The 13,103-nt window shown below is 41.7% G+C and overlaps 1 protein-coding gene across 2 annotated transcripts in view; it reads right to left on the bottom strand.

Annotated features, from left to right (window-relative positions):
- FRMPD2 (FERM and PDZ domain containing 2) overlaps positions 1–13,103 on the bottom strand; it is a 119,584-nt gene that overhangs the window by 47,088 nt on the left and 59,393 nt on the right. Inside the window, exons 11-12 of one of the 2 annotated variants that reach the window (XM_032171410.2) lie at positions 8,349–8,501; positions 3,141–3,326 (exon numbers count right to left, since the gene is read on the bottom strand). In XM_032171410.2, coding sequence (XP_032027301.1) covers positions 3,141–3,326; positions 8,349–8,501 — 339 coding nt within the window. Of the gene's footprint in view, positions 1–3,140; positions 3,327–8,348; positions 8,505–13,103 lie in introns of both variants that reach the window. The other variant, XM_032171400.2, reaches the window with a different exon arrangement.

A 13,103-nucleotide genomic window follows, 5' to 3' on the forward strand; every position in this document is an offset into this window, starting at 1 on the left:
AGCATCAGTTTACCATTTTGAATATTTTCATCCCTAGGAGTTTTTTTCTTTTCTGTTGCTATTTGTTCACCTGCTTGATTATTTTTCTAGGCAGAGGAGACTTGCCACGAAGCTAATGAAACTGAAGCTCCAGGGCCCTCACTTCCTGGGAGGAGCTCTGGCAGTGCATTCACATGGTCTTATAATGCACAGAAAGTAAGATGTTTTCACCCCAGTTGGTTAAGACCACTGACTCTTTCTACTCGGACACACCCTCCTTGCCACTTCCCTTCGCACCAGGTGGTGTTGGGTGATAAGCAGCAGATCCCTCTAAGAAGTTGAGATGGGGATACACTTGGTTTAGATTTAGTTGGATTTATTTAGGTGATTTGAAGCCTTTTCTAGAATAGTTACTTTATTGCTAGCCATCCCAGAATACTCCTTCCATTTGTCTAACTCACCTAAAATCTCAGCAGAAAGGTGCAGGGCCAGCAGCCAGATGAAATTGACCATGCCCTATAATACCCAGCCCCTGAAGGAAGCATGAGCTGTACAGAGCCAGGAGCTGATCTACAGGAAGTTTTTGCACTCATCAGAAATGAAAAACTATAATTTATTCTCAAAAATACTCATCTAATTGAAATGCTTCCCTATCAGGGATATACTCTATAATTATGTATACTGCATTATCAATACACCACATGATTTTTTTTATGAGAATCCCATGAAATAGAATTTGTCAGGTTTCCTGCATTTGCAGCAAAGAACTCTGTTGCAGCACTAGAAAGAGCAAAAATGTTTCTGCACAAAGCTGCGTGTTTCATGCATCCTATTAATCCTTTCAATAATAAAAACAGATTTCAATCCTCCATGCTAGAAGAAAAACTAAACTATATTTCTATCCTCTCTAGAGAAAATGATATTACAAAAGTGCCATCACACAGAAAAATAATCAGAGTAGCCATTAAAAATTGGAAAGGAAAAAAGTATTATGGACATTGTCAGGAAGTTAATAAAAATATTACTTGCTGGCTTTTGTGATATCTGCAGGATTTGTTCAGCTTTTAAAAATTCAGAAAGTTTTTGTGATTTCTTTTCTCATTCTAAATAAACATTTCTTTCATGCCATCTTTTGTAACTTTGTATTCTTTTTCATAAAGAGGGCCCTACATAGCGTGTATCTGCTTCTGTTTCCATGCATTTCTCTTCAGAGATTTAACTAGTGGTGATAACTAAGAACAGTTACTAACATGCGTAGGTTTATTGTTCTAGAAGGAACAGGTTTTTGATTGAACAATCAAACCACACATGGACGCCAACACATCTACGAATCATATTATTTGGAAATGTCATTTTTCTCTACTTCCTTTGCTGCTTTGGTGCAGGCTGGCAAGATGAACGATGTGTAATTGTTTGAAGAATTTTGGCCTCAGGTATTAAAAAGCAAAACTGAAACCAGTTTCCTGAGTTAATTTTCATATTGTTCACTGAACTCCCTATTTTGTGCTTACAGAAGCATAAAGAATTCAAGTCATTTTCTGCGTAAGATGCTTGGTTTGCAGCAAGCTGCTGGTGACATTACTTCATCTGATGACTGTTCCATAAAAATAAGTTATTCATGCCAAGGAAGAGGATGATCATCAGAGAATGGAAATCCTGATTAAGTATTTTTTGAGCTACTAAGGTTGTCTTCAGAGCCGGATGACTTCCCAGTTTTAATCAAGAAATTAATCAACTAATTTAATCAAGAAATCCCCTGGTAGGGGGGGAAATAAATACCTGTAAAAGTTAAACCAATGTATATATGAAGTACTTACTTAAGGGGACTATTGAGCTTTACAGCTTCAAAAAATTCCATTTAAAAAAATTACTTTTTAGGTTATCTGCATTTTTATGAATATTTTGAAACATAGTGCATTGAACAATCTGAACAATTAAACATGCAATAAAGAAAATAAGTAATGTAGTAGTATTAAATTCATTAAACAAAGTTCTTCATATAATCTTTCAGTTTAGTTAAAGTAATTTGAGTAATTAAAATTCTGAAAAATTCACAAATATAAATATTGTTTCATTTGAGTTTGATCAAAATAATTTGGAAAGAAAGTCAGTTTCCTGATAACATATAGACCACTTGAATAAACTCAGTTAAATTGTGTTCAATTATTATTTATTTTTAGATGTAAGCTTTTTTCCTGAAAACAAACAATAATTTATTATGAAATTTTATCTTGACAATATGTTAACTTCAAAGCCAAGATGGAAGAAATAAAAGAAACATCCTGAAAATGAATGAAAGCAATTGTGTTCTACTCAGGAAACTCTAACATCAGATAATGATACAAATAGTGATCTAGTTAGAAAATGTTTTTAACCATTAAGAAAATGAAATAGGAAAAAAAATTTTTTTAGGGGCCACAAGATAAAGAACTTCATATTTTACAATAAATCGTCACTAAAGTGACACAGGTACTGACTGGAACAACCACAGGACAAGCAGAGGCTGTCAGCCACCAGGGTACAGTGCCAGAGTGACTCACTTCAGGAGGTAGAAATATGCATGCAAATAGTGTTCAAGTAGATTCCAAATGTTGTATACTTAATGGGGATTTTCTATTCAAAAATAGACTTTGAAACTTTTAAGAGCTATCAAAAATTTGCAATCCTCAGTGTCCCGTAGCACACCTATAGTCCTCAGAGACAGACTAGAGGCCTTGGCACACTGCGTGCAAAGGGAAAATTAAAACACGGGAAGAAGTTTTTCAAAACCTTTCAGGCTCTACTCAACCTAAACTACACTCTCAACCCCCATCTCCCACCTTCAACTTTGCTCTCGACATTAATGGAGTCTCCAAATTAAGAAAACTTTACCCAGAAGGAAAGTGTAGCCCTTTAGACCAATAACTGTTTATGGGGATATGTGGAGGTCCAGGCAAGGAATGGTAGGGAAGAAATGGCCTCCTGAGGACCTCCCAAAATCCCTTGGCAGACTTCTTCCAAATATCTTGCAATGCATCAGAATGCAGGTTAACAAACAGACAGGCTGTGAGAATGTTTGGTCAGGAGAAAGCCACATGACCCATGACCCATTGCTCCTTTAAACAGCCAACAAATCAAAGGAAAATGAAGTGCAGGTTATTTATCAACTGAGCTACACTCACATAAGTAGAAATCTTCCCAGTTTCTCTCCACTGAAACCGTAAAGTTGCAATTCTGCTGTTGTTTTTCACTTCATATACTATGACACCCTTGGCACAGATCCCCAGGGCCATCTCCTCTTCTGCCCTCCTCTTCTCTGAGAATACTTGGTGAACCAGCACACCGTATTCTGGGAGCTGCTGAGAGACCTGGAACAGAAAAAGGCTGATTTAGAAGAGACAGGCACATGGTTTAAAATAACGGGCCTCACGCCATTCACTCCATGCAAAACACATTGATAGGTGTTCTGAAAAGAAAGAGTAGGATTGTCATGTAAGTTTAGGAAACACTGGGCTGAACAGATTTATTTGCTATGTACAGAATTTCTCTGCAACTCTGATAAGATAGAATTTTCCTTTTTTTTTTTTTTTGTAACCCAAGGAATACTTTTCTCATGGAATACCTAAAACAGTACTTAAAACACAGTTATTATGAAAATAACACAGTACAATAATAATATTCTGAATAAGTTTTTTAGAATTCATACTCTTCTGGGACATCTCAAGGTAAGAGATTTCTTTTCCTGGTTGTGTCAGAGTCTATAGTATTTTCTGTTCCAACCCCTTTACATGACAGATAGAAAAACTGAGGCTAAGGCACAGAAAGCGACCTTCCAGATCACCAGTGTTAGTTGTGAACCACCCTGCAGAGAAAATGACCATTCATTTTGGTGCTCCTCACCGTGTAGCAATGCCTTCGTGGGGGTCCCCATAGCCCAAGGTCTTGCCTCTGTTTACCAGGTTAGGGGAATAAATTTTGCCAGGGGCCATGGGTCAGTTGGAGCTAGGGACTGCATTAGGCCACCAACTTCTTAAGAGACCAGAGTATAAAATGAACACGAATGTTTCTACATCTCAATGGCAGTCACTTTCCCACCCTGGGCTTTCACACCTTCATCTTCACCAGGAAGACGCCAGTCCCCATCAGAAGGTTGATGTGTCTCTGGGACCCACAGCAAGGGCCTCTTGCTTTTGAAGCCCTCTCAGAAGGGTTGTATTGCTGAAATCTGGTATCCCATTCCTACCCCCAACCAGAGAACATCATGTCCTATTCAATCTCTCTCACCCCCAGGCAAGGTCACAAAAACAGGGACAAATTATGGCTTTTGAGAGCTCCTCTCTCAGTCTCCTTGCCCATTCACCGTTGATGAAGTCCGTGCAGACAGCTTATGCTGCCTGCAGACTCCACAGCTCTTCACAGAGGGTTCAGATTACATTTCTGAACCCTAAGCCTCCTTCGTTTAACTTTGGAGAGACCCTGTCACCATCATCATCATCATCATCGTCATCATAATCATCATCATCATCAGTATCCTCATCATCATACTAATCAATATTTATTGAGCGCTGGTGCTGAAATATCCAGTGGCCAGACTGGGCATGTGATTAAAGTTTAACAAAGCAGGGCCACCACAAGATAATTAGGTAGATGCTTTTAAAGAATTCGGTGTGATACTTCTTTTAAAAATTAAGCATTAATAAGTAGTTATCATTAGGATAAAGATGTCTTTGCTAGACTTACACTTCTTCAATTGTTTAGTATTAGTTTATATTTTAATTTATTGTTTAACTATACAAAGAGAGATATGATGCTTTTCAGTTCTTTGGGCCTCAAGATTCCTACTGGTAAAGCACCATGCTAAGCCTCTCCCAGCATTATTTCATTATTATTTAATCTTCAGAACAATCACAGAGATAGTGAAGCTGTCCTTTTTCTAAGTAATCTGTCCAAGTTCCTGCTTTGGAGCCAGGAATGGAAATATGGAAAGATGAGCTTGTTTGCTCCTGAGTCTTCACTCTTAACAACTGAAATACGGGGAATCCGAAAGACCTGGAAACATAGGCGAATATAGTTAATGTTGTCAATGGCATCTTCAATCTGTAAAACAATAAAATAATGATGTCTACCTCCATTCGCTGTCTGCTAGGGAGTCTCCTAGGATGCTTCTCCTGGCCCCCTTTGCATTGCTATTACTGGGTGTCCTTTCAGAGGGTCATTTCCTCTCCATGTGCTTTGGGCCATCTTACTACAAGGCCTGTTCTCCTTACAACAGGCAGCAAAGTTGAGATGGGACCAAGCACTCCTGGCTGCCAGCCACACAGCACACTTGCTGCATTGAACATTCTTCAAAACAAATGGATCGTTATTTCTGAATATTCATCAAGGGGTTCAGAATTCATTTTCTCTGACCTTATAATTCCACCTGTGGGTATCTACCCTAAGAAAATATGCTGAATAATCAGGACAATCCCTTCTCATAATGCTGTTCAGTACAGATTTGTGGGGTGATTTGGGGAAACCAGTTCCCGGCAGTAAACGATTTCCTAAAAACAGTACTGTCTTAAAATTAATTATCAGGCAGCCTTTACAAAGGATATTTATAAAGCATTTGTAATTATCAGGAGAGCGCATTTGTTATAGTGCTAAGTGGAAGAAACTACAGGATACAACCAATATGATTTCAATAGCAAGAAAAAAATATTTTAATAATATATTACAACCCACAGCTATGTGGGAAAATGGCTCCATGGTTGAGGATGTTAGGAAAACACTGAATTCACCTTAAACAGGTTATTCTGAGATTAATAAGCTAATATAGTTGTGAATCTACAGACAGACTATGGTATTCAGCGCTCCCCAAACTGGACTTTTGCCCAGTCTGTGGCTAGTACAAGATGCTGAACTGTCAGAGTTAGTCATCAGTGAACTGGGTACCAAGAGGTAGCCTCCCAATAATGGTTTTCTCCTTTTTCTAATGAAAAACAAGAGCCATGAGGAGCTATAATTAAATAATCCAGTGATTGCTTGTAGAGTAGTAACTGGGCTCTGTGATGGGCTCTGAGGATCCACGGCCCTCCAGGCATTTATAGCCCAGCAGAAGGGATGGAAAATGTCCAGAAATGACTGCAGCGTGAGGTGTCTTAGCAATATATATCAACAATGTTCAAAATGTTTATTACCTTCCACCCTATAATTCCACTCATGAGATTCTATCCCTAAGGAATGAAGCAGAAATACAGCTAAGATTTATATGGAAAAGATGCTCATCTCAGTATTGTTTTAAATAGTCCCATATTGGAAACTATTTATATGTTAAACAATAGAGCATTGAGAGAAAAAATTAGGGTACAACATATGTTAATTCAAAAGAAGTTTTCAAATGTTTAGATTTATGGGATTATATGCATACATAAAAATGCATATATAATATAAAGCTAATTTTAAATATATATGCATATACATATATATATGAATGCACAGAACAAAGAGAGAAGGATGAATATACCTAAATGTAACTGTGCTATCTCCAGGCGGCAGAATTATGAGGAAATGTTTACTTTTATAATCAGGAAGGAGGAGAAAACCTTTAACAAATCCTCACCCTAATGAGAGGCTCCCATTGTGCTCTGGGGATGATGACAAAGCCCTGTCTAGTTTATCTCTCTGTACCACAGGCAGGCAACACCAGCATTAACAACCCCACCCAGTCTACCAACGGGAACTGCAAAAGCAAGAGTGCTCCTTGAAACCGATAAAGATTACATGTCAATGAAATCAAATCTATTCAGTGCTTTCTGTGAATGGGGAAAAAATGGTTTCCTGTATTTTTGCTTCTGAGCCTGGTAGTTTCTTTTACAATCATTTTTCATCATTCAGCCAGGAAGCGAGGGACCCTGACAGTGAGCTCAGCACTCAAAGTCAGGGTCTGGGCAGAGGCCAGAAGGTAATGTCCATCCTGCAGACATCTGCCGCAGGGTTGGGTCCTTGGCCTCTATACTGGATTCTGCAGTTCTGTGGCTCTGTGACCAATCATTATCAGATGGCTTTGAAGTCCCCACTGGTCCCTCATCAAGGGAATGCTTCGTCCCCTTAACAGGGAACACATGTGCAGCCCGGACTATGGAGTGCCCTGATCATGCTTCGCCAGTGCTTCTCAAATGAAACGCTTGCAGGCTACACTATGTTAGATACAGGGATAGTTCTGCAAAATGACTGGCTGAAAAGCAAAGGCCCAACCTCATGTTGGCTGTTCTGTTTTCAAGTACCCATCTAAATTAAGGGCAAGAAAACACAGACAGAATATTTCTACCTGACTTCTGTACGGAGAAATGTACAAATCTCCTAGCTTCCTTTTAAAACTGCTCCCCCAATCAAATGGCCCAGCTTGTACCCCGTCCTGGGGAAGCTGCGAGTGTCCTCCCACTTATCCCCCAGCTGTATCTGCACAGGCAGAGTAGCCACTCTCTCCCTGGTCCCCACATCTTGACATAGAGTAGCTGGTACTGTTCTTGTTCCATTGAGCGTTTATTGAGTTGTGTGCTTGTGGGTAGACCGCAATCCTCCCCACAAGACGTGGGGCTTCCTGGGGACAAAGAGCACGTGCTTTTTGTCTCCATTTTCCAGTGCTGGCCCACAGCAATGGGAGATTGTGGAGTAGCAAAGACTATTCATCATTGTGTGTGCCCACACGGGGAGACTGCAGTGCCACTGTTTTCGCCCCGCTGGTGAAGAGACGGCGGGCCCAAGCTGCAACCCTGTGCACAGGCCACAGCAGCTGTGCTGTGTTGAGGACTGCTGCCTGCAGGGCTGCAAACTTGGGGTCTTGCAACAGCTTTTCTCTGGCTCAAGCGTTGATCTTGTACTTCTGTTGTCCTATGTGTCAACTATAAGAAATGTGGTCTCCCTGCTTGGAGGAAAGTGTCTGGAATGCTGATCTAAGATTTGTCCGGGCACAGTGGCTCCCGCCTATAGTCCAGCACTTTGGGATGCCAAGGCAGGCGGATCACCTGAGGTCAGGAGTTCGAGACCAGCCTGGCCAACATGGGGAAACCCTGTCTCTACTAAAATACAAAAATTAGCTGGGCATGGTGGCAGGTGCCTGTAATCCCAGAGCGAGACTCCATCTCAAAAAAATAAATAAATAAAATAAAAAATAAGGAAAAGCCCTATCACACCCACCCCAGCTCACTAAATCCTACCTTCTTTGGGGTCATTTCCAATGCCGGCTGCTTCTAGAAACCTCTCCTTGCCCCTCCCTGCCTCCTAGAGCTCCACCCTTGCTCATGCCTCCTTGTGCGTCTGCACACACCTGGGCCCCTTGAGAAGGCTCTGGAGGGGATTGCTGGCTGCATTCCCTTGAAGACCAACACCTCTCTCCAGGAAGGCCTTACCTTCAAGAACTCCAGCTCAGCATCCTCTCCCCACAGTGCAGAGCTGAGCCGGTGCATCTCTGAGACTTCGACTTGGACCCGTAGAGCGGTCATCCTCTCGATCAGACTCACTGGGATGTAATCTTCAACATGAAAGTATGGCTTACTCTCCACCTGCTGGAAGTAAGATGCAGAGGGGAAGGGCACAATCAAGACACTGGCCGGGGGACTCTGAGCAGAATGAAAACATTATCTGTAGTCATAATTCCAGGAGGCCTCCAGAGAAAGACACTTCCTCGAGGTGCCCACCTGGGATATTATTTTCTACTGTATTAGAAACAGGGCCAAACCCTAGGACATGAACAGAAAAGAGAGAGTAAAGGAGCTGTTTTCGAGCCCCTTTTTATGCCAGGTGGTTCACAGAACACATAAGCCTCTTCTGATTCTCACAGGAATACTCTGAAGATGGCATTGTCATTGCCATTGCCAAGACAAGCAAAAAGAGAGGTCACTCAACAGGGTGAAGCTCACACCACTTGGAAGTGACAGAAACAAGATTTGTTCACCCCAAACCCTCACACTTCCCACGATGCCACACCTTACCAAAAGGCACAGCAAAACCCTGGCCCTAAAACTCTATGTTTTTTTTTTTTTTAATTCATTTAGCATTTCTGTCTACATGCACTCCCAGAATATTGTCTCTTCTCACCAAGGATGTCTTAGCTTTGGCATAATTGCTGCACATGAAGATGTTCAAGGAGTAGCCCCCTGGAAAAGGGGAAACTGGATACCCCCAGCCCACCTTCCTTAAGTCTATTCTTTGGGAGACTGAGGCTGCATCCCCCCAGGAGACGGTGGCAGGTGGAATCACTCACTGCTTGATGGTAAGTTCCCTGAACACAGACTCTGGGGCAGGGAAAAGTCTGCAGAAGTCCATGCAGGAGTGATCTTGAGGTCCACTATACAGAATGAGGAATGCAGGATCAGGCAGAGGGAGAAGCTGACCCTGCCATTGTATTCCCAGATCAACATGTCCTGGTCTCAGGATGCCCTTGCCAGCCTAACCCTGGGCAAGCCATTTCCCTGCAGTTGAGGGCAGTTACTCATGAGGAAGGCAGTTGGGAGCTGGGAGAATCTGGCCTCGTTGGGGCTGGGGGTGAATGAGTTGGCCTGAGTGGGGGATCTGAAGGGAAGAGCACAGTGTCCACCACCTCCCACACTCCTGATGTAGCATGTCCCCATGTGGCCATGGACCAAGAATCCTCAGGTTGGTGCTGGCCCATGATGGTTTTGAGTTCAGCTCCACCACAAATGGAGAGACATTGTTCAGCAGGCTAGTGCATAAAAAAGCATTTAGAATGCTCTTAGCATGGCCAAATTCCAGAACACTGGCAACACCATGCTGGTGAGGATGTGGAAAACAGGAACTCTCAGTCGTTGCTGGTGGGATTGCAAAATGGTACAGCCATTTTAGAATACAGTTCGGTTGTTTTTCATAAAACTAAACATGTGCTTACCATATGATCGAGCAATTTGCTCCTTGGTAATTACCAAAAGGAGTTGAGAACTTATGTCCACACAAAAACCTGCACACAGATGTTTATAACAGCCTTATTCATAATTGCCAAAACTTGGAAGCAAATGATGTCCCTCAGTGGGTGAATGGATAAACTGTTACATCCAGACAATGAAATATTGTTCAGTGCTAAAAAAAAAAAAATGAGCTATCAAGCCATGAAAAGACATGGAAGAGTCTGAAATGCATATTATTAGGTGAAAGAAGTAGGTCTTAAAGGCTACATACTGTATGATCATAACTATATGATATTCTAGAAAATGCAAAACTATGGAAGTATAAAAAGATCAGGGGTTTGGAGGCAGGGAGAAATAGATAAGTGGAGCACAGAGGATTTTTAGGGCCATGAAATTACTCTGTAAGATACTTGAAAGTTGGTTACACAAATTGAGTAATTCTTGTCATATCCAACTAAATCAGAGTCCAGGAGCCAGGAAGTAAATGATCTCGGGGCACATAGCACCTGCTCCAAGAATTAAATTTTTCCATAAGCCCAACTACTGAAAGGACTTGCTGTAACCCTAAGACCAGTTTTACCTAGTAGCTGCCGAAAAGACCTGCTGGGACTCTAAGACTTGTTTTACCTCCCACTGTCACTCACCAATCAGTTTTCATTTCCCAAAAGCTTCTCAAGTGCTGATGAGTTTTCTTTCAAAACTATAACATTTTTATTCCTAATAAAAATCCCAACCTTCTCTTTGTCCATGAGACACACCAAAGACCACCCAGTCTATGAGTATACCCCAAACTGCAATTCTTGCTTCCCATATAAATTGTTTTAAATTTAGAGATTCATCTTCACATTTTATTTGACTTCAACAATAGCGTAATGGTGGATACATGTTTTTATACATTTGTCAAAACCCATAGAATGTACAACCTCAAGAGTGAACCTCATTGTAAATTATAAGCTCTCAGTGGTAATGGTGTGTCAATGTAGGTTCATTGATTGTAACAAATGTACATTCTGGTGAAGGATTTTTATGGTGTCTGTAGGAGAAGGCTGTGCATGTAAAGGGGCATGGGATATATGAAAACTCCCTGTATTTTCAATTCAAATTTACTGTGAATCTAAAACTGCTCCAAACATTAAAGTCTATTAAAACACTTTTTTAAAGTGTTTAGGACCTTTGATCCAGGATCCTTCTGGTAGGAATATATCCAAGAGAAAAGTCCATATGGGACTGAAAAAGCTCTGGGGTCAAGTACACTTATTTTTATGGCATTTATAAAACAGAAAAATCAGATGCAATTTAAATGATAATAATAGCAGTTATCACTTACATGGTGCTACTGGGTGAATACCCCACAATACAAGAATGAAGAAGTGAAGGAAGACTGGGAAGGCATGGCAGCCTGCCACTCCAGAGGATCACTAGGAAGGCCACCGGAGGACATGTACCATTGAGTGAGAAAGAAGAATGCAAATCAAATGTGGTGAAGTTCATAACTGTGTAAAAACCCCCACATGTGATCAAGGTGGGGAGAGAATGCACCCAGAGGAAAGTTATTCTGCTGTGATGATGTGATTAAGGAGATTTATTTTTATACTAAATTGTCTTTGTCTCCCTTTTTAAAATGCAAATGTAATAATGTTGCTTCGCTGCTTAAAATTCTTCAGGGGCTCCCAATCTTTCACAACAGTGGTTTCCAAATTATTTTTTTTCAGCACCAGAACCATTTATCAAACAAAATATAAGCCCCTTAGGAGGCCACACAAAGTCTTCTCAGATACAACAGGTGGCCCCCACCCAGCTTCACAGCCACCAAGGCTCAGGCAGTGGACAGGCCAGACTTCTCCTCTTGCCCATTCAGTGACACAGAGAGGGGCTCTCCTCTCTGAGGCCTCACTCAATGACCTTTGAAGTGTCCATTGCAGCACCTGGCATATACCAAAGCAATGTGAAGTGAGCCCTGGTTGCGCTCTTTCTAGCTTACCTAACATCACAGACTCACAACTTTCTCAATGGCAAATGTAAATAGCGCTGGCTTTTCAGGGTTGATGTAAGAATTCAATGGTGCCAAGCCCAGAGCAGGCCTTCCATAAATTAAGACTGAGTAAGTGGTTGTATAAATGAATGGGTTTGTGCAAACCTGTTGGCCTTTACATACGTGAGAAAGGAAAAAGGTCTGCCTTTGGGGGCCACATGGGGGCAGCAGAGAGCACCTCAAAAATGTCCTCAGGGCACTGGACAGGTTAAGGCTTGGCAGGATCTGGGGACAGGGAAGCAGAAGGAGAATGAGATGACACCGAGCCAGAAGCAGGGTGAGATCAGTCAGAAACTGGACGGGCACAGGAAAGCACCATAATGGAGTGTTGGTGCTGGTCCATTTTATGTGTCAACTTGACTGGGCCATGGGGTGCCCAGATATTTGGTCAAATATTCTGAGTGTGACTGTGAGGGTGTTTTTGGACATGACTGACACTTAAATCTGAGTAAAGCAGATGGCCCTCCCTAAAGTGAGCGGACCTCATCCAATCTGTTGAAGGATGGAATTAAACAAAAAGACTGACTCCCCTGTAGAGAAGCAGCTCCTCTCTGCCTGACTCTCTTCATGCCAGTTCTTCTCTTGCCTTTGGATTCAGGCTTGGACTGGAACTGCACCATTGGCCCTCCAGGGTTTCCAGCTTGCTAACTGCACAGCTTGAGGCTTCTCAGTCTACATAACCACATGAGCCAATGCCTTCTAATACATCTCTAGATAGATAGACAGAAAGACATATAGATGATAGATAGATAATAGACAGATACATAGATACATAGGCAGATGATAGATAGATAGATGATAGATGATTGATGATAGATAGATAGATAGATGATAGATAGATAGATAGATAATCCTATTAGTTCTGTTTCTCTAGACAACCTAGACTGTTATAGGCTCATAGAGACAGGTCTGGGCCCCTGGAGCCCTGGGGCAAGAGATTCTGCTGGACTGACTCCAGGTTTTAGTAAGAAGCTATTACTCCAACTCCCAACTGCCTCCAGTGGATCTGGCCTGCCGTCTCCAACAACTCTAAGTGCTAGAGTTAAACTCAGGTTTGACATCCTGTATCTGAATCTACAGACTGAAGTTTAGCTGTTGTGTCATTTTATATTAGAGCACTATAACACTGGAGGAGGGAAAAGGAAAGCTTGCAAGCAGCAATTGTCACGTGCTAGGTACCACACATGCATTGCCACCTTTCACCCTTACAG

Source organism: Hylobates moloch, unplaced genomic scaffold (assembly GCF_009828535.3).
Source record: "Hylobates moloch isolate HMO894 unplaced genomic scaffold, HMol_V3 SCAFFOLD_3, whole genome shotgun sequence".
Lineage (NCBI taxonomy): Eukaryota > Metazoa > Chordata > Mammalia > Primates > Hylobatidae > Hylobates > Hylobates moloch.